At 57.3% G+C, this 18291-nt stretch overlaps 2 protein-coding genes across 2 annotated transcripts; one reads left to right on the forward strand and one right to left on the reverse strand.

Moving 5' to 3' along the window:
- Positions 1–767: 767 nt before the first annotated feature.
- Positions 768–10532, reverse strand: ORMDL3 (ORMDL sphingolipid biosynthesis regulator 3). Its single transcript, XM_030966315.1, has 4 exons — positions 10429–10532; positions 6361–6561; positions 5031–5182; positions 768–4905 (listed from the first exon to the last, which is right to left on the reverse strand). The coding sequence occupies exons 2-4, from the start codon at positions 6532–6534 to the stop codon at positions 4770–4772; spliced, it is 462 nt and encodes a 153-aa protein (XP_030822175.1). The 5' UTR covers positions 6535–6561; positions 10429–10532; the 3' UTR covers positions 768–4769.
- A 3205-nt stretch (positions 10533–13737) lies between these two features.
- On the forward strand, positions 13738–18085 carry LRRC3C (leucine rich repeat containing 3C). The gene is made up of 2 exons (XM_030966281.1): positions 13738–13794; positions 15532–18085. Exon 2 carries the CDS (start codon positions 15585–15587, stop codon positions 16380–16382), a length of 798 nt encoding a protein of 265 aa, XP_030822141.1. The 5' UTR covers positions 13738–13794; positions 15532–15584; the 3' UTR covers positions 16383–18085.
- Positions 18086–18291: the final 206 nt, after the last annotated feature.

Consider the following 18291-nt stretch of genomic DNA (forward strand, 5'->3'; position numbering starts at 1 on the left):
CACTTAACAGAGAGCTCCCACCAACCTTCTCCCCTTCCCAAAGCTCTGGGATAATGCCCTTGCCTGTTTGTGGGGTGGTGGGCTTGTAGAGCAGACTGTGGGGATGCTGAGGTGATGTGACCTCTGGAGAGCAGCAGGACTGGGGAGAAAATCTCTGGCTTCCCTTCTGCTCAGAGGTGTGGAAGTGTGTGTGAAATACAAGAGCAGTGAGTCGCACAGGAAGCTCACAGCACCGCAACTCCAGAGCAAAGAGTAAAATGATTTCTCTTACCTTGATCACGGGGCTCCCTGAAGCAACACCTGGGCAGGGGCAGTGTTAGACCCAATCTGTGCTGGAAGACTGCTGGCAGTACCCAGCAGTTTATCAGGAGCTATTCCCAGCTGTGACGTCACTTCACCAATTTTACATCCTCAGCACCCGTGTTCTGCTTCCGCAAATCGGCCGTTGTTTACGTAACGCTTCCTTTTTACTCACTGAGCAGAGTCTGTTGCAGGGTTACTGGAACTTCTACAGATGTAGGAGATGTAAGTCCACTGCTGGAAGTGTCCCAGACCAGACTGGACAGGAATGTGTCCCTGCTCCTGGCAGCAGGTGGGACTGGATGGCTTTAAGGTCCCTTCAAACAAAACCATTCCATCATTGTGAATTCAGCTTTATAGAGCCAGGTAATGCTGCTGTTCTTTGACAGACGGAGAAATGAATTCAGGAGGGGATATTGAGAATAAATTCCTCTCTGTCAGGGTGGTGTGGCCCCAGAACAGGTTACCCAGAGAAGCTGTGGCTGCCCCATCCCTGGGAGTGTCCAAGGCCAGGTTGGATGTTGCTTGGAGCAGCCTGGGTTAGTGGAAGGTGTCCCTGCCCATGGCAGGGGGTGGGAATGGCCCTGGAGCCTTAAGGTGCCTTCAACCCGAGCCATTCTATGTCTCCTGGGTACATTGCCATGCTTGTTTGACAGCAAAAGCCATCCATGTGTGGATTCCAGGACTCAAGCACAAGTTTTTACCTGAATACTTCACTTTTATTAGTCTCTCTTAGAATACTGTACAAAGGAGTAATAAAAATATTCACACTTTATTTTAGAAAGTTCTCTACATGAGACTCCTGTATCCACAGCAAAAAGTAGGCTATGGGAAAAAAACCCTAAAACTTTGTACAGAACATTCCTTTAAAAACCCTCCCAACTAATTCATCTGATTTAATTGATCCAAGGAGGGTATGGACACACCAACACTCACATGCTTAAAAGATATTCTAGGCAATGATAAAGCAACATAAGTCACAAGAAGGAATATTAATGTGTTAACCCACTGCTGTCCCCTCCTTGAGGGCCAGTACCGAGCTTCTAAAAACAACCCAAAATTGAACAGTGATTCAAACATAAAAGAGAATAAGTAGCCCTCCATTTAGTTTAATTTATAGGCTTTTTCCTGCAAAGGTTTGGACTGTTTGCCAGCCTGGTTGCTCTGTGAAAGGACTCCCAGGTCAGGATCCCTGATTCAGGAGCAGCAGGCTGGGAGGACTTGCTGGTTTTCTGAGTGTCCTGGAGCAGGGGCTGCTGTGCCCCATGGAAACGTGCGTGGTGCTGACAGTGGCTGAGGGGGCTTTGCCAAGTACAAGATGGGACAGGCTGCTGCTGATTCCTGAGAAGGATTCCAGCCATTCAAAAGTTTTTCTCTTTTACTGCAGACCAGAACAGAAAAGCTTAAAATAACTTACCAGGAGTTGTTTTTCCATCACAGGAGATTTGATCTCTCCAGGTAGGAACTTGTCCTGATCATGATACAGGACCAGTGTGAGAGGAAATCTGTCAAGTGTGATGTGATTGGAATCCTATTTAAAATCAGTACCAATCAGTTATCTCCTCCCTGCAGCACCACATCTGTTCATGTTTCATTTCTCCTCCCACAGTGTGGTTTCACACCTGATCTGTCCCCTGCCAGGGCATGTCTGACCACCCTTCAGCCTGCTCATGGTGTCCTTTCACTTCAGACTGCCTCAGGTACACCCAAGAATGGGGTTTATACAATTGACTTCCTGCTTTTTATTTTTGATTGATCCTGACACCACCCTTAAGTTGGGATCTTAAGGAAAATGCTACCCCATGTGTAATTGTTCAAATACTTATTAATCATATACAGGTACTTAACTCACCACAATAGAACATGATATCTTTCTTCAACTTGCTTCTTTCCATATTACTCATGTTTCCATTTATGTTTACCTTGACTGGATTAACTGAGTTCAAATTAATGTCAGTTATTCCATGGAAAAATGCCACACCTGTGTTGTGAAGAGTGTCATATCGTGACTCTGCCATTGGCTGTTTTGATCATTTATGTGAAGGAGAGAAATCAAAAAATACTTACTTTTGTTGCTAGGCAGAGTCTTAATTAAAAGTTTGGGGGTTTACACTTTAGAACCTGCTTGTTTGAGAAGTTTATAATCCCATTCTGAGTCCCACTTGATCTTTAATTTAAGGAAACAGGATCAGATAGTGTCAGTGACCACACAAGTGTTCAAACCCACAGCTGTGTTATTGCTGTATCTCATAAAAAAAAAAGCTGATCCTTTCAATTGATAATTATTCTAAATTTACAAATCTGTGATGTGCATATGCTTAGAAATACCCAGCATATGTCTGTCTGTGAGGAGTTATGTTTGAAAGCATCTAGAGGCTGTTTCTGTTGCAAAAATGATGGTTTTCCCCATGTTTTCTATGACAATAATTAGTTTTCTTTCATTTCCCCTGGAGATGGAAGTGGTGTTTGGGCAGACACTCAGGTCTGTTCAGCACCACAATCAACATTTCAACTTCAGCCTCAGGCACCCTGCCAGGACCTGCCCCTCCTGCAGGAATACTGCTCATGTCTGTGTATTTCCCAGCTGATTGATGAAATATCTCTATTTTTATCACAATTATCATTGTCTAGTAGCTTAAAGAGCCGATTAGGGTAGACAGTACCTCAGCTAAAGCAGCAGCTCTTCTATCCTAGGTCTGAAGGTTTAAACTGCCCATCAAGGAAATTGCACATCTGTCAATACCCTGGGGTCTCCAGCCAGATTCTCTTCTCCTCCTACCTGCTTGAAAACTTCCTTTTCACTTGGATTTCCACTTTCCAAACACATTAGGGAATGATTCTCCCTGTATTTCAGCAGCCCTTTGAGGTACACTCCATATTTTCCCTTCCCTGTAGCAATCCCAAAGAAGTCTGAGAGAGAAGTGAAGCAACTTGTCTAAAATCATGCCTGGAGTAGTAACAGATCTAAAAACTCCCCCTTCAATGTCCTATGCTCAGACCATCCAAAACCTCAACATTCTCCCCCACGGCCTCTAAAGCTGGATTTGCTACTGCAAGGACAAAAAAAAGCAGATTTAAAAGATTTATACCATTGTCAAAAAAGGTGAGACAATATAAGCACTAAGACAACAAAAATATAGGTTTTCATGGGGTTATAGGGGAAGAGTGAGGGAAAACCCATTCCATCTGGGACACAACCCAAAGGGAAATCAGGTCATTCTGATTTTCAGTAAAACAGTAAAAGCTGTCTCAGCCAGGAAACCTAAGCCTGCTTTATTTAGGTGGTAATTTTTACAGGAAAAAGGCTTGATTTTGTTCCTCTGTGACAGGATCTACTATCAGTGACAAATCGACTCCTTTGCTGGTCAGTTCATCTGCTGCTGGTGCTGCTGCTCACACAGCCCTTGGGCATGGAGCTGAGGGACAGGTTTCCAGGTAAGCCAGAAATCCAACCCTTGAGTCCATGGAGAACTGGCAAATCCCAGTCACATGCACTTAAGCAACCAAGGAGCTGAAGTGAGGAGAAAAATTCCAAGTCAAGGATGGCTGCCTGCTTGATTAGAGCAATGAGCCCTCCTCCTGTACCTGCCCACTGTCTGCCTCTCCCACACCTGTCCGTGTCCATGTTCCAAGGAGCTCCATGGCATTTGGTGTCAGTCATTAAATCACCTGCCCTCAGCCCTTGATCCAAATGCCCACTGAGCTCCTGTGCACTTAAAAACAGTAGTTTGGGGTGGGGAGAGGAGTTACCTGGGCAGACTTGGGTATAAACTGAAAGTAACAAGCATGATTTTGGATCTATCCACCTTTTCCCTGGACCACATGGATGGTGATGTAGGAAATCAAAAGCTTTGTCAAACTGCAGGTCACTTCTTCCTGTGCTGTTTTTAGGAAAAGAATTTCCCTTCTCAGTGGCGTCAACGATTGCAAAATAAAAATCTGTTGTTCACTTCCCCCTCCCGCTTCCCACCTAAAACTGGAAATCAGACCCCAAAACAATCCAGTCCTGGGAAAGTCTGGCTGTATCCCTTTGGATTTCCCTCAGGTTCTGCTCAAAGCACCCAGCTTGAGGAAGGGAAATGTATTTTAAAGTGCATTTACCACAGCAATAGTACCAGCACTAAAAGCTTTTCCCCTCATCCCTATCCTCATCATTCCATGTCTGGAATAGATGAGACTCTTCCCAGAATTCATCCTTGTTGTACCTCAAAGTCTCAGTGGTTTTGCATCTATTGATGACCCTGGGAGAAGAGAAATCCGGCGTCGCACGTCCTGCTCCGCACTAAACTCTACTCTGGAGCTGGTTTGGATTTATTGGGCACGAGGATCCAGCATGCGGAATGTGTCTGTTGGGATCTGCTTTCAAACAGCCAAACCACATCCCAGTCTGTGTGGGGGGAGGAAATGGGGCTGGAGAGAGGAATCCCCCCTCAGCCCTGCTCCTCCTCCATCCGCTCCGGCCACGCCGCTCAGTACTTGTTGATGCCAAAGATCCTCACTCCGTGGAACTGAGGCAGTTTGGGGATCAGGACGCTCATGAGGGAGATGGTGTTGATGATGAAGTGTACCCGGTCGTACTTGGTGTAAAAACTGGTTAGAAAATACCTGGAGAGGGAGGGTAGGAACAGAGGGAGAGGCAAACTGAGCTGTGGCATTCCATTCTGTCTCCCAGGACAGAACACTGATGGGTGCTGGGACACGAGGTGGCTCAGCCAGCCCAGAATACTCACAGGACAATGGGCATGATGGTGAGGAACTTGCGGGATGCGGTGAACTGGACTCCATAATCCATCTGCTCCCAGTGCGTGAGCAGCCTGGCCTTGCCCTGGTCCGGGGTCTCAAAGGGGGTTCCCTTCACGGTGTGCAGGAAGATGTACATGCTCTGCAGGACGCACAGAGTGAGGCACAGGGGACCCCAAAAACCCCAGATCCAGGGCAGGGGATCTGGGCACTTGCACCCCCGCACTGTTCCACTAGAGGGATGTGGCGCTGCTGGAAAAGCCGGAGCGGTCAGGGAAGCGGGGAAAGGAGAGTTGGGAAAGGCCGGGCCAGCTCGGCTGATCCACGTCAGAACTCTCGCTCGGCTCCTGGGTGTGAGCCAAGGAGGCGGTGGCAAGATTACAGCCCTGAGATCTCTGCGATCGGGAGATTAGCGCCTGCCTGCTGCCTGAAGGCTCCCTGAAAATGTCTGGGAGAAGGTCTGTCACCCCCTGATTACCAGGGGAACACAAGTCACAGACAAACATTCTGGCTACACCACAGCTCCCAAGTACAGCCACTCCTGGCCTTTAAATTCTTTTTTGTCCCCAGAAGCTAAAGCTGCCAGGGAAGATGGGTGAGAAGCCAGCAGCTCATGAGCTGAGTGCTGAGCAGTTCCTGTTTGGGGATTTGTGGTTGTTTTTATCTCCTAAGCAGCTCCAGTTTGAGGGTTTGTGGAGGTTTTTATCTCCTGAGCAGCTCCAGTTTGGGCGTTTGTGGAGGTTTTTGTCCCCTGCTAGTAATAACTTATCATGAGGGTCCTCAATCCCTGTAATTTTTATCTCTGGAATATTCCCAGGCTGAGATATTATTTAAAATAAAAGATACACAATCAGCTGCTCCATCCCAGAAATTTTTTGTCCCCTGTGCCCAAGGGGACCTATGTGGCGACTTGATCTTCAGAGAGAAGAATCAGTTCCTGGACTAATCTTTTACTTTAGGCAGAACAAAATCAGGGGGTTAATCTTGTTTTTTCTTAACTCTCACGAGGCCAATTCAGGTTTTACCAACCCCAGTGATGGGGTCTGTCACAGATTCCTTTGGGAAGGGGACACAACGAAGGATTTGCCCTACAGGAAATGAATCCACGTCCCCTCTGAGCAGCCTCACCAGGTGTTGCTGCTTCACCTGTACCTGGGCTGGATTTAAATCCATGACCCAGAGGCACCAGTACAGGCCGAGGGTGGAGGTTGAGCAACTCACCTGGCATCTTTGGAAACACAAAGGAATTGTTTCAACAGGAATCTCAGCAGATTGCTCAGAGGAACAGCTGTGCCAAGGTTCCCCATGCCGCTCCCTTACCAGGTTGTGGATGATGTTGGTGAGGGTCCAGACCACGGGGACGCTGAAGAAGGGGATGCTGAGGAGCACGACGTGCAGCAGCCCGATGCCCAGCACGTAGGACAGCCAGATGCCGCGGCTGTTCATCACCCGGGTGTTGGGGTTCACCTCGCTGTGCGCCGTTCCCACGTTCATCCTGCCTCTCCTGGCTGGCAGGAGCCCCTGGAACACAAACACTGAGGTCAGAGCCCGGATCCAAACTGCTCAGTGGGGCTGAGCACAGGCTGGTTGTCAAGCAAACCCCAAATCTGCTGTTTGCTATAAAAATCCCCAGTCAGTTCCCTCCTCTGCCCCTCGGTATTGCCATTCTTAGAGCTGACGTCGCTAACTCCGGGAGTGGTTGAGATTTGGGAATTATGTGTGGGAAGCTTGTCTGTGACAGAAGCTTCTTGTGATTTGAAATGTTTTCCTGGAGCTAAGGTGTTGAGGTTCAATCCCACGATTGCCTGACAAAACTCAAACCAATACTTTTAAGCACTTGTAAATCCTCATCACAGTGTTAATCAGGGAAACACACAGCACAGGAAGCTTCCTGCATGTTTATGGAGTCAGCATGACTTAAACTTGGGAAGGGACCAGAGCATTTGCAGAGGAAAGGCTCTGTATCAACAGATCTCCTAATTAATTTAACTAAATTAACACGGTTCTGCACGGCTTGGGAGGTTTGCTGGTCTCCTACTCTGGCTCTTGTTTTTTGCCTTCAGATTTAAGACTTACAGAGGGAAAAAAAGAGGAACAAAAAGAAATTCCCCCCCAGGGAAGGAATGAGATTCTTCCTGAGGAACGTAAAAAGGGAGAGATAACAGCACAAAGTGCCTTGGGAGGATGTTTCAGGAGGAAGAGCTGGGGAGGAGTTAGCCCTTCCCCTACCTGGAAGGAACAACTGCCATGTAGGAGGAGCACAAAGATGGTTTTCTGGACAGTGCCAGGAGGGAGAGGAAGCAAGAGAGTATCAGCCTGTCAGATCAAGTCCTTGGAGTGGTGCCTCTGAGACAGTGAAGGTATCAAGTGGCTTTCTGGACTGACACAGTGCCAGTGGCAGCAGGAGAGCTCTTGGCTCACTGGTATCCAAGGATTACAGAAAACAGCACAAACTAAACCCACTGTAAAGCTGAATGTCTTCACACCAACATCAGGGAAATGTAAAATCATCTTTGTGTCTCAAGGAAGAGGAGCTTGATGAGATGATCCAGTTCATCCTCCTTGGCTGCAGCACCCCACAGTGAAGGCTGTTTCCTGATGCCTGGCCTTGTGGCTTTGCTGTTGCTTCCTACAGCTGGAAGCTGTGCTGCTGTTCCCTCCAGCTCTCCAGAGGCAAGCCTGAGCCAGATCCAACATCACACTTTCCTCACTGCCAGCTGTTCCCAGCTCCCTCATGGAGTGCTGGGCCTGCCTTGTCTCAGGAGCTGGCACCATCTCCACTCCTGCCCAGGGCTGGGACTCACAGCCAGCTCCACTCCACAGCTCTTGGAACGCTCCAAGTAACTCCCAAACCTCTTCCATGCACACAGGCAGCTGTTGCTGCAGATCCTCACCTCACTGTGTCAGGGGGCTCATACCTGGAGGAGGATTTTGTTTCCAGGAGAGTGGCTGCAGGTCTGTGGGGTGATCACTCCCTTGTTGCTCACCTCCCAGGTCACCAACTTATGGATATTCCAGAGAAAAGCCCAAAGTTTGATTTGGAAACAGGACTGAGGGCCAGAGTTCAGCACTTCACGCCTGGCAGAGAGAGCAGCTCTGTCCTAAACCTGCTGCAATTCCCAGAGGCTCTCAGAAAGTTGGGGCAAAGGATAAATGAATCAAAAAGAGTCAGATTGTTACAACAACAAAAAGAAAAACACCCTATGGAATGTGTAAACAGGAGTGCTAAGTGCCAGACATAGGAAATAGATCTCCTGGATGTTGGGTGAACACTGTCCAGTCCTGGGAGGAGCTGGAGAAAATGAGCAGAGGTATAGGAAAAACATGACCTGCAAGGACAGCTGGAAGGAAACGGGTTTGTTTAGTCTGGAGGATGCAGGAGACAGGAGCGAGGAACAGTTGGATGCTCCACAGAGAGCTGTGTCTGTGGGATTCCAGCTGTGCAGCAGGAGGAACCACATGGCTGGGGATGGGAGCAACAGAGGGGTAGGAAGAGGGATTGGGAAGGGACTGCCCACAGAAACGGAGCCGTGCTCTCACTGGCGACCTTAAAATCTACTTTCATCAACAGTTAAAAACCTTCTCTCCAGGGGTCTTTCCTGTGGAAGCTCCCTGAAGCCAGAGGTGCACATGGCTGGTGCTGTGGAATTTCCAACCATAACTTCCAAAAACTAAGGAGCAGCTTGGATTTGGTCTCCTCTGCAAATGAGGCCAGTTGCAGACCCACAACTGGCTGGGAAAGGGCCCAACTTGGGAGCTGTATGTGAAGCAATTCTCCTTCCTGTGCCTCAGTTCCCCTTCCTTGTGAAATTAAGGATTAGAGGGTGGGATGCTGGAACATACAAGAGGTTGGTTAATTCATTCTTGCAGGACATGCAGACACACCAAGCACTCACTGCTGCAATGAGGGTGATTCCACATCTCCAACTCTGTCCTTCCCCACCTTAAAGATTTCACCAGCTCTGCTCTGGGCTCTGCAGCCCTTGGCCCAGCTCTCCCAAATTTTGGATTGCACAAGCTTGGCTGAGAGCACATGAGCTCCCGGAGCTCTGTCCCTACCCCCATCCCACATCCCATGTTTGATCTCTAATCCCACACCAGGATTTGTTCACCTGCAGGACAACAAGACACAGTCCACCATGGGAAGGACTCCACCCCCCTTTCCCAGAGCAGCTGCTGCCAGGCTCTGCTTTCCCACTTTTTTTTGGAACAGAAAAGCCTGAATGTTGCACCAGGCTGAGGGTGAAGGTCAGGGCTGTGCTGACATTGGACAGTGGCCATCCAAGGAGGGGAAAAGTCGGAGCTGTGGCCAGTGGCAAAGGGCACAACGAGGCGGTGGAGCTGAGCCCTCCCTCTGCCTCATCCTGCCTGTCCTGCTCCCTGTGCAGGGGCAGCTCCTGCCTCACCTTTGTCCCCAGAGGAGTGTGACCAACATCTGTTCCTGTTCCCTTGCTTAACACTTGGACTTGATGATCCCAAAGGCCTTTTTCATCCTAAATCAATGCTCCTATGATTTGGCAGTGCTGTCACCTCTCCCCAGGGATTTCAGGATCACGCTCCGATCCTGGCACCCTGCTGCAGGATCTTCACTGGGCTGGGGAGTGAAGGAGGCCTCGGGTGCTTATCTTGATCTTGAGTGTTCCCAGACTGCAGGTGCCGATGATCCCAGGATCACAGATCCCAATCTCTAGCAGCAACAGCTGCCACCTCCCAAACAAATCCTTTAAACCCTTCTGTGCCGCTGGCAACGGATGAACCAGAGCACAGAGGACATGGGGGACGCTGGTGAAATGGGCTGTGCTGGGTGAGAGGTGACACTGGGAACACAGCGTTCCGTGTCCCTCCAGCCCGGGGCCGTGTTGGACGTGTCAGAGCCCCAGCGCTGCCCGGTTCCTCCTCGGGGGACCCGGAGCTGCCGGAGGCCCGGAGGGGACACGAGGAACAGGGGGACGAGGACACGCGTGAGCCGCCCCGGCTGAGGACGGGGATCCTGCCCCCTCGGCCTTTCCTGGTGGATTTAACGGGAGATCTTGGACACCAAGAGAAGGCCGAGGTTGGGCTCCTCCGGGCTCAGACCCCACTTTCCTCCCCGTTTTCCCGGGACGGGACGGAGCCCCGGGAGGCCGGGGCAGGACCCGTTCCCGGCCGGGCACTGCACAGCGCGACCCCACGGCGGGGACCCGCACTACCTAACCGGGACCCCCCGCTCCCACCCCGCCGCTCCCCAGCTCCATCCCAGCACCCGCTTCTCTCTTTTGGGGTGTTTTCCTTTCGGGCCGGGCCCATGCGAGGCACCTTCCCCCGGCCCCGCCGCGGGGCTCGGCCGCCGCTGCCCCCGGGGAGGGCAGAGCCCCCCGGTCCTGCCCCGCGCCCCCGGCCCGCACTCACCGCTCCCGCCCGGTCCGGTCCGGCCCGGCCCGGCTCGGCTCGGCGGGGCCGCCGCTCGCTACGCCGCGCTCCTGGTGCTCTCCCGGTGCTCTCCCGGCGGCCCCTCGGCCCGCCCCGCCGCGGCACGCCGGGAGCTGTAGTCCGGCAGCAGCGGGAGAGGCGGGGCCGCCATGGGAACGGGCGGGAGCGGCTCCGGGAAGGGCATCGGGGGATGTACCGAGCTCCGCTCCGATCACACGGGACCCCAGACCCGGCTGGGTGCCTCCGGCCTGCCCGGGGAGGGTGGGCTGCCCCCCCTGCCGCTTCTCCCAGGGGAAATCCGAGGGTTGGGGAACGCTGGGGCTGCTTCCAGCAGGAGCTGCGGCTGCCCCATCCCGGGAGGTGTGCGAGGCAAGGTTGGACAGGGCTTGGAGCGATCTGGGATACTGGAATGTGTCCCTACCCATGGCATGGGATGGGACTGGGTGGTTTTTAAAGTCCCTTCCCACCCAAACTACTCTGATTCCGTGATAGCATAAAAATCCCAGCGGCAGCATTGTGCAGACAGCCCGGGCAGGCCGGCAGCGCTGCAGGACACCCAGCCAAGGTCGGGGCTGGGACCGAGCGCAGGATTCCAGCGCTGAAGCGCCGGGGAGACCATCTGGCTCCACTTTTGTTTGCACAACCATCAAAGCTCATCGCGTGGGGCTGGCACGGCCCACGGGTGCCGCAGCCATCTGTGCAGGGCTCTGTGAGTGCCTGCTGCCGGCTCTTCCAGCAGCGGAGGGGCAGCGCCGGCGCCGCTTTGGGCTGCGAACCCCCTGCCCGGAGCCCCTGGCAGTGTGCGGGGCCCGAGCGAGGTGCACCCGGCAGCCCGCGGCTCTGCCGGTGCCACTCTGTGCCCCCCGAGCTGGCACAGCCACTTTGCCCGGCACAGCCCACGCTGGGTTTTGGTGTTGGCCCAGGTGGAGTCACAAGTGCCCCTGTGCCTCCTGAGCTGTGTGTCCTGACCCTGTCTGCATCCATCCTGGCAGGGCACGGCGAGAGCGCGGAGCCCCCGCGGGCTGCCAGGGCCGCCCGGGTGTCACATGCTGGCACCGTGCTGCTGGCAGGGCACGGGGTCACTTGCCGGAGACAGAGCTCAGCAATGTCTGCCTCCCGAGGGCTTTGGGCACGGAGAGACGCAGATGCGGGGTAAAGCAGATGAAAGGCCGCTGATTGCCGCCGCTAGAACCGCGTTGTCCCCGCCCGGCTCCTCTGCGGTGCCCTCTTGGCAGGGCGCGGTGCGGGGATGCCGGTGCGGAGGCGGGGGATCCCACGGGACCAGGTCCTGCTTTGTAGGAGATCCACGCACGCACAGCAGGCTCTATTTTTATCCTGCTCCTGCCTGAGTGAGCAGCTCTCTGCACGGTGACATCTAATTTAGCAGCTTCCCCGCACCCCGCTGGCTCCGCACGTGAGGGGGAAGCACAATGCAGCAGCTATTTTTAAACGCCCATAAATATTCATCGCTCTCCGTGATGCAGCAGCCGCCGCTGCCGGTGGAGCGCGGGGGGGACCCGACCCCGCTCCCTGGGCTCCCCACACCGCGTTCACCCGCCCAGGGAACACCGGCACCGGGGGCGGGGAGTTCCCTGGGGGGATCCGGCCCCATCCGCTCACCGGCAGCTGCAGCCGCGTTCCCCCCGTGCTCAGGGGCTGTTCCCGTGTGGATTCCTAGGCCTCGTTCGCTCCCAGCCCCTGCCGGTGCCGGGCCGTGCTCAGCTTCTGCTCTGCCGCTGCCGGTCCCGCTGCCCGGTCGATGCCGGTTATATTTAGCTCCGTGGCGGCAGCGAGGAGCCGGTGCCGGCTATTTTTAGCCATGCTGCGGTGGGAAGGGTCCGCGTGGGTCGTGCTGCACTGCAGGTTTTGTGCTGGTGGATGCCGTGTCCTCCGCGTGGGACCCCCGTGGGGTGCAGCCCTGGGGCTGCTCCCGCTGCCGGGATCACCCGCAGCCTCTCCGGTCCCAGCCCGGTCCCCCACGCACCTGCCTGTCACCCTGGCCCCGTCCCGCGGCGTGGGGCTGTGTCACCGGAGCCGCCACATCCCAACACGCCCTTCCCTGCTCCCGGCGGCGCTGGGAATGGTGATGGGGCAGCACGGGGCTGCTCCGCTCCCCGGCCGAACGGGGAGATGCCAGAGAAGCGCTCAAGAGCACCAGCTGTGGCTGCCTGCTGCTGCCTGCCGGTGTACCGGGACAACCCTGCCCGGCGAGCCCGGCACCGGTTCGGCGTCGGACTTGGCCATGGGCATGGAAACATCAAAAAGACCTCTATCATCGACTGCCAACAACCAAGCACTGTCACCTTCACCACTAAACCATGTCCCCAAGTACACATCCACAGGTTTTTTGAACACTTCCAGACCCAGCAATGGCCTGGCCCGGGGGAGTGCGGGGGTCTCTGGGGAGGATCTGTCCGCGGCCGTGTCTGGCTGCCGTCAGGTTCCCTTTTCCTAATTGAAGCGAGATCCAGGCCAGGCGCCTCCTAAACGTTTTATCCCCCCACAGCAGCGGGAGAACGTCAGTGCCCGGGGCCGGGCTCTCCGGCCGCGGAGATCCGGGACCGGGGCAGCGGGAGCCGCGTCCCTCCCCGGGGCCCGGTAACGGCGGCCGCTCTCCATGGTCCTGAGGCAGACTCGCCGGTGCCCCAGGGCGGCGGGACCCCGAGCCGCAGCCCAGCCCGGCAGCCCCCGGCCCGGAAAGCTGGGGCTGGGCTGGGGACCCACTCCGGTTCCCCTGGATCTCGCCCCGCCCGGTGCCACCGCCGCGGGTCCGGTTTCCCCGAGTAAGCGATGCCGGTGCGGGGCGGGGAGGGCATCGTGACCCCGCCGGAGTGGGAGTAGGGGGGTCCTGCTCCCCCCGAAGAGCTGGGGAGGGGATGAGGGGATTCCTGTGGGGTTGCCGGGGCAGCACCGGGGGGCGCCGAGGGTCCCGGAGGCCGGGCGGAGCCGGGCGGGCTCCCACCGGAGTTCGGCGGGGGGGCGGAGGCCATGGAGTGTCCCGGGACATCCCGGCCCCAGCTGCCCCCGGCTCGGGGGTCTCGGCAGCTCCTCACTGGGTCTCTCCGGTGTCTTCCCGCGCTTCCCGGTCTGAGGACCCGAGGCAGCGCTTCTCCCGTGGGGCGAGGAGCTGGGAAAGCTTCGGGCGCGGGGCCGAGGGTGCTCGGCGCTGCACGGCCCCCCCGGCGGGGCGGGTCGGGGGCGGGGAGCCCCGGGGAGGCCCGGGCGGAGGATCCCGCCCACCGGCCCCGCCGCCGCCGCCGGCTCCGGGGCCGCCGCGCTGCGCGGGGCGCGGCCGCTCCGGCCCGGGGCGCGGGGCCGCTCCGCCGCCGGGGGCTGCACAGGCAGGTGAGTCCGCAACGGGACCTCCGGAAGGGGCGGGAGGCGGGGAGGGGAGGGCCGGCAGCGCCGCGCAGAGCGGAGCTTCCCCCGGGGAAGCACCGGGGCTTCCCTCGCCTGCGACGCCCCCGGTGCCAAGCGGGGCTGGGGGGATCCCCGGGCATCCCCGGGCTCACGGAGAATCCTGACGTCCGCATTGCCCCCGGCTCCTCAACAGCATCTCCTGGCGCTGGTTCGGGCTGGGGATCCCGCGCCCTGTTGCGGGCTGGGAAACCCGCGGTGGGGCAAGGGCTGGCTCGCTGTCGTCGCTGCCGTTTCTGGTCCGCGTCCCACCCGCAGGGGTGTCCCGGTTCCGTGGATGAAGCAGCCCCCTCTCGGGACACCGGGTCCCGGCTCATGCCGGTGGTTTCCTGGGCAGCGGGAAGAGGGTACCAAGGGATGTGTTTGTCCCAGGTTACCTCTGGCAGACCTGGGGGGCTGGTGCAGTGTGGGCACCGGGACCCCGGAGCCCTTGGGGTGCCCTGAGCTCTGGTTCCCTCTCAGAACCCTCCTGGATCGCGGGGCTCCGGCAGCGCAGGCTGAGCTCTGCACAGGTGTGACCTTGGGGTGTGTCGGCGTGGCAGGGCTGTGTGACAGTGCCCAGCACTCGGGAGCTCTCCTGCCTGTGCTTGGGGACCACCCTCTGGTGGCCGCCTCTGCAGCACACCGAGGAGCCCCGGCCAGCACCCCGAGGCAGGTTTGCCGGTGTTGGGGTGCTCCGGGGAGCAGAGGGACCAGAGGCAGCTTTGCTGGTGGAATAGCTCGGGGCTCCCGCAGCAGCACTGAGCTCTGCCCGACCGGCTGACACAGGTGCCTGTTAGTGCCAGTGGCTTCGATTTTGGGATGGTGGGAGAGCACCTGGATCCTGTCCCCAGAACTGCTCTGCCACGGCCGGCGCAGGGAGAGGCTGGGACCCCTGGACGTGCTGGGAGCCAGGGCTGGGAGAGCCGGGCAGGGCTCGGAGCGCTCAGACACGGCCCTTATCTGCTGCCACCACCCTGGGAACTCGTTGCACGCTCAGCTCCAGTGAATTTCCTTTTTCTGTTTTTGTTTCTTTCCTGCTGACGCTTTTCCCCTCCGGAATCAAGGGCTGGATGGGGCCCATGGTTACGGGGTGGTGTGAGCAGCCCGACCCCACGGTGGGGTGGCAGCGGGCAGAGCAGCACCCAGCATCCACCTGTGCCGGTGCCCTCGGCAGGAGAAAACCCGCCGCGTGTGCCCCGGGCTCTCCCAGAGAGTGGAGCCGGGAGCAGGAACCTGCTGAGCCGCTGCCTGCACGTTTCCCGTGGCATTCCCCGGGGGCCGCCTGCAGCGGCCGCTCGCCCGGAGCCGGGGCTCGCTCTGGTGCGTCCTCCGGCCGCCGCAGGATGCATCGGCCTCCTGCGAGCAGCGATCGCGGCGCCGTGACCTTGGCAGGGCGGGAGCTCACCCCGCCTCTGGCTCAGCCCGAGCGCCTCCGGTTGTTACAACCCAGCTGCCGGCGCAGGAGACGTGCCCAGCCCCTGGGGCCTGATCCTGCACGCAGGAGCCTAGAGCGAGGTGATGGCCGGGCATGGGGGAAAGTGTGAGCCATGACAGCTGTCCTGGTCCCCATCCTTGTCCCTGCTTCATGACTATGGTCAGATATGGCACTCACAGCCAGCACAGTGACAGTTCTGCCCCTGTCTCCCCCAGCCTGACACTGTCCCCTTGTTGTCCCTGTCTCAGATGTGCCAAGTCCAGCTGAAGCACTGTGGGTGTGAGGAAGGCAGTGCAGCACCATGACTGCAGCACAGGGGGTTCTCCTCCGGCCCATCACCATGGGACTGCTCCTACAGAGCCTCTTCCTCCTCCTCCTCCTCCTCCTGGGCTCCTGCCTCCACCCAGCCGCTGCCTTCCCCAAGGGCTGTTACCCCTCAGAAGAGGAGGGGCTGAAGACCTTTCGCTGCAGCAACGCTCAGCTGACCGAGGTCCCCAGGGACATCCCCAATGACACCAACAAACTCTACCTGGACTTCAACCAAATCCCCTTCCTGCCTCGCGATGCCTTCCGGGACCTGCCGCTCCTGCTGGAGCTGGATCTGTCCCACAATGCCATCGCCAGAATTGAAACTGGGGCTTTCCAGGGCCTGGCAGAGCACCTGCACTCCCTGGACTTGTCTTCCAACAGGCTGGTGTCGGTCAGCAAAGATGCCTTTAGCAACCTAAAAGCCAAGGTGAACCTGTCCAACAACCCGTGGCTGTGTGACTGTCGGCTGCAGGAGCTGATCCGTGCCGTGGAGCTGGTGGCTGAATCCTCGGGGGGCATCGTGTGCGACACCTCCACGCAGGAGGAGCACGTGGGCAAGGCTTTCCTGCAGGTCACTGCAGACACAGATCTCTGCAACGTGTACAAGAAGACCACAGACATCGCCATGCTGGTCACCATGTTCGGCTGGTTCGCCATGGTGATTTCCTACCTGGTTTATTACGTCAGGCAGAACCAGGAGGACGCCCGGCGGCACCTGGAGTATCTCAAGTCACTGCCCAGCAAACAGCGGCGATCGGAGGAGTCGTCCACCATCAGCACTGTGGTGTGAGCACAGCATCCTGCAGGACATGGGGATGTGTGGAGCTGGGCACCAGCCGCTCCAGGGGCTGGCACCAGGCACTGGTATCCCACAGAGATACTCATGGATTTGTTCTGTTCTCCTGGAAGCAGCAGACATGGCTGATGAATCCCTGGCTCTGGTGGCTGAGGTCAGGGATGGATATCAGACATGAACATGGAGGATCTGCAGCATCCTCCCAAGTTATGGAGGACTGGAGCAACCCAGAGCATCCTCCTGGCATGTGGTCATTGCTCTGACCGACCTGGACATTTGGACTTCATCTAAAACTTTTTATATTTCCTTTGCAGAGATCCCTTGGGGCATTATGGAATCGGTGTTTTCATCTCTCCCTGGCTCCCCCTTGGCTGCCCAAGGGATGGTACGGCAGCCCAGGGCAGCCTGGGCCTGGATCCCTGCTGGGAGGGCACTGGGGAGGAGCAGTACGGGTGCAAGGCCAGTGTCCTGCCAGGTCACTGGCCCTGGAGGGTCACGGCTCCCACTGCAGCCAGCGGGACCAAGAGGTGGAGCAGGGGGTGGGGACACACCGATTGGTGCCGCCCCATCTTCCGTTTCATCTCCCCGCCCCTTTCTCGGCGCTCAGGCCAGGTGGGGCGAGGGGTATGGGTGTCCCTACTCGGACATGGGGTCACTGATGGGCAAACCCAGGACCTTTCCCCTCAGAGCGTGGGGAACGAGAACAAAATGGGGAATGAGCGCCCTGCGGCAGAGCCCTTTGGGGCTGCCAAGGGATGTGGGTGCTGATGGAGGGGCAGCTGGGGGTCCTGGCAGTGGGTCCAGCCCTGCTGGGATGTTAGGTGAGTGGGGTTCCCCTCGGTGCTCTCGGGGACCACCTGGGAGGGTGTTGGCAGCACCCTTGGCCATCTGCTCGTGTCGCTGCCGGAGGGGAGCTCCCACCTCACAAGCTGCTGACCGGTCACTGTGATGGGAAGCAGGATGGAGGGAGCTGCCATGGCTCCTCCGTCCTCTCCCCACCCCTGCACTGCTGTCAGGAGCCTGAATCTCCCCTAAAATATCCCAAAGTCCCTTCTTGACACTGCCAGTATTGGGCTGCAGGTTCCTGGGGGCAGTGGTGGAGGTGATGCTGAGCACAGGGCTGGCACAGACAGGGGTCAGTGCCCACTTTTGGGCATGCAGGGTCCAAGTGGCAACTCAGAGCAAAACCAGAGCAGCCCCAGGCTCTTCCACCTGCCTGTCTGGCCTCTGGGACATCTGGTTTTGCTGGTTTTGGCCTTTTTTTAAACCAACAAATGCTAAATTGCCTTAACTCACCAAGAGCACCAACCAAAGCTGCTGGAACCTCCTCTGTACTGGGCCAGAGCTGCCTTGTGACCAGGCCCAGCCTCAGCCCCTGGTGTGGGCAGCTCCAGCCGCTGCCTGTGCCCTCATGCGCCGGTGCTGGTGGGAGCAGGAGCAGGGCCCACGCCCTTCCACAAGTGCCTGATTCCAGCACAGAGCAGGAGCTCTGCAACGCACAAACACATCAGCCCCAGCTCCCATCCGGGCGTCCCCACAGCCCCACGGCAGCTCCTCCCCTCTCTACAACCGGCTGAGGAGGAAAGGGGCTGGGGGGGACCCGACCGAACCCCCCAGGCTGCTCCCCCCAGGCCACCGCTTGTGCCGGGACCACCCGACCCGTCTGTTTTGGGTTAAGGGACATTTTAGTTCTTACTTTATACGACAATAAAGTTGGCTTTTACTTTGGAGCCAGTGGCCGGCGTGTGCTGGTGTGTGTGTCTGTGGGTCTGTGGTCACCGGGCTCTGGTGACGTTGTGGCTGCAAAGGAAGGACGGAGGTGCCCGCGACAGGCGGTGGCGCTTGCAGAAACAGGACACCCGTCCCTCCGGTAACCCTGCCCCAGCCTTCAATAATGAACAGC

The sequence above is a fragment of the Camarhynchus parvulus genome, chromosome 27, assembly GCF_901933205.1.
Source record: "Camarhynchus parvulus chromosome 27, STF_HiC, whole genome shotgun sequence".
Taxonomy (NCBI): domain Eukaryota; kingdom Metazoa; phylum Chordata; class Aves; order Passeriformes; family Thraupidae; genus Camarhynchus; species Camarhynchus parvulus.

Coding starts and splice junctions, on each gene's coding strand:
- ORMDL3 (XM_030966315.1), bottom strand. CDS start 6,534: ATGAACGTGGGAACGGCGCACAGCGAGGTGAACCCCAACACCCGGGTG. Junction 5,183..6,360: donor CCAACATCATCCACAACCTG/GTAAGGGAGCGG, acceptor TGCGTCCTGCAG/AGCATGTACATCTTCCTGCA. Junction 4,906..5,030: donor ACCATCATGCCCATTGTCCT/GTGAGTATTCTG, acceptor CTCCCTCTCCAG/GTATTTTCTAACCAGTTTTT.
- LRRC3C (XM_030966281.1), top strand. CDS start 15,585: ATGACTGCAGCACAGGGGGTTCTCCTCCGGCCCATCACCATGGGACTG.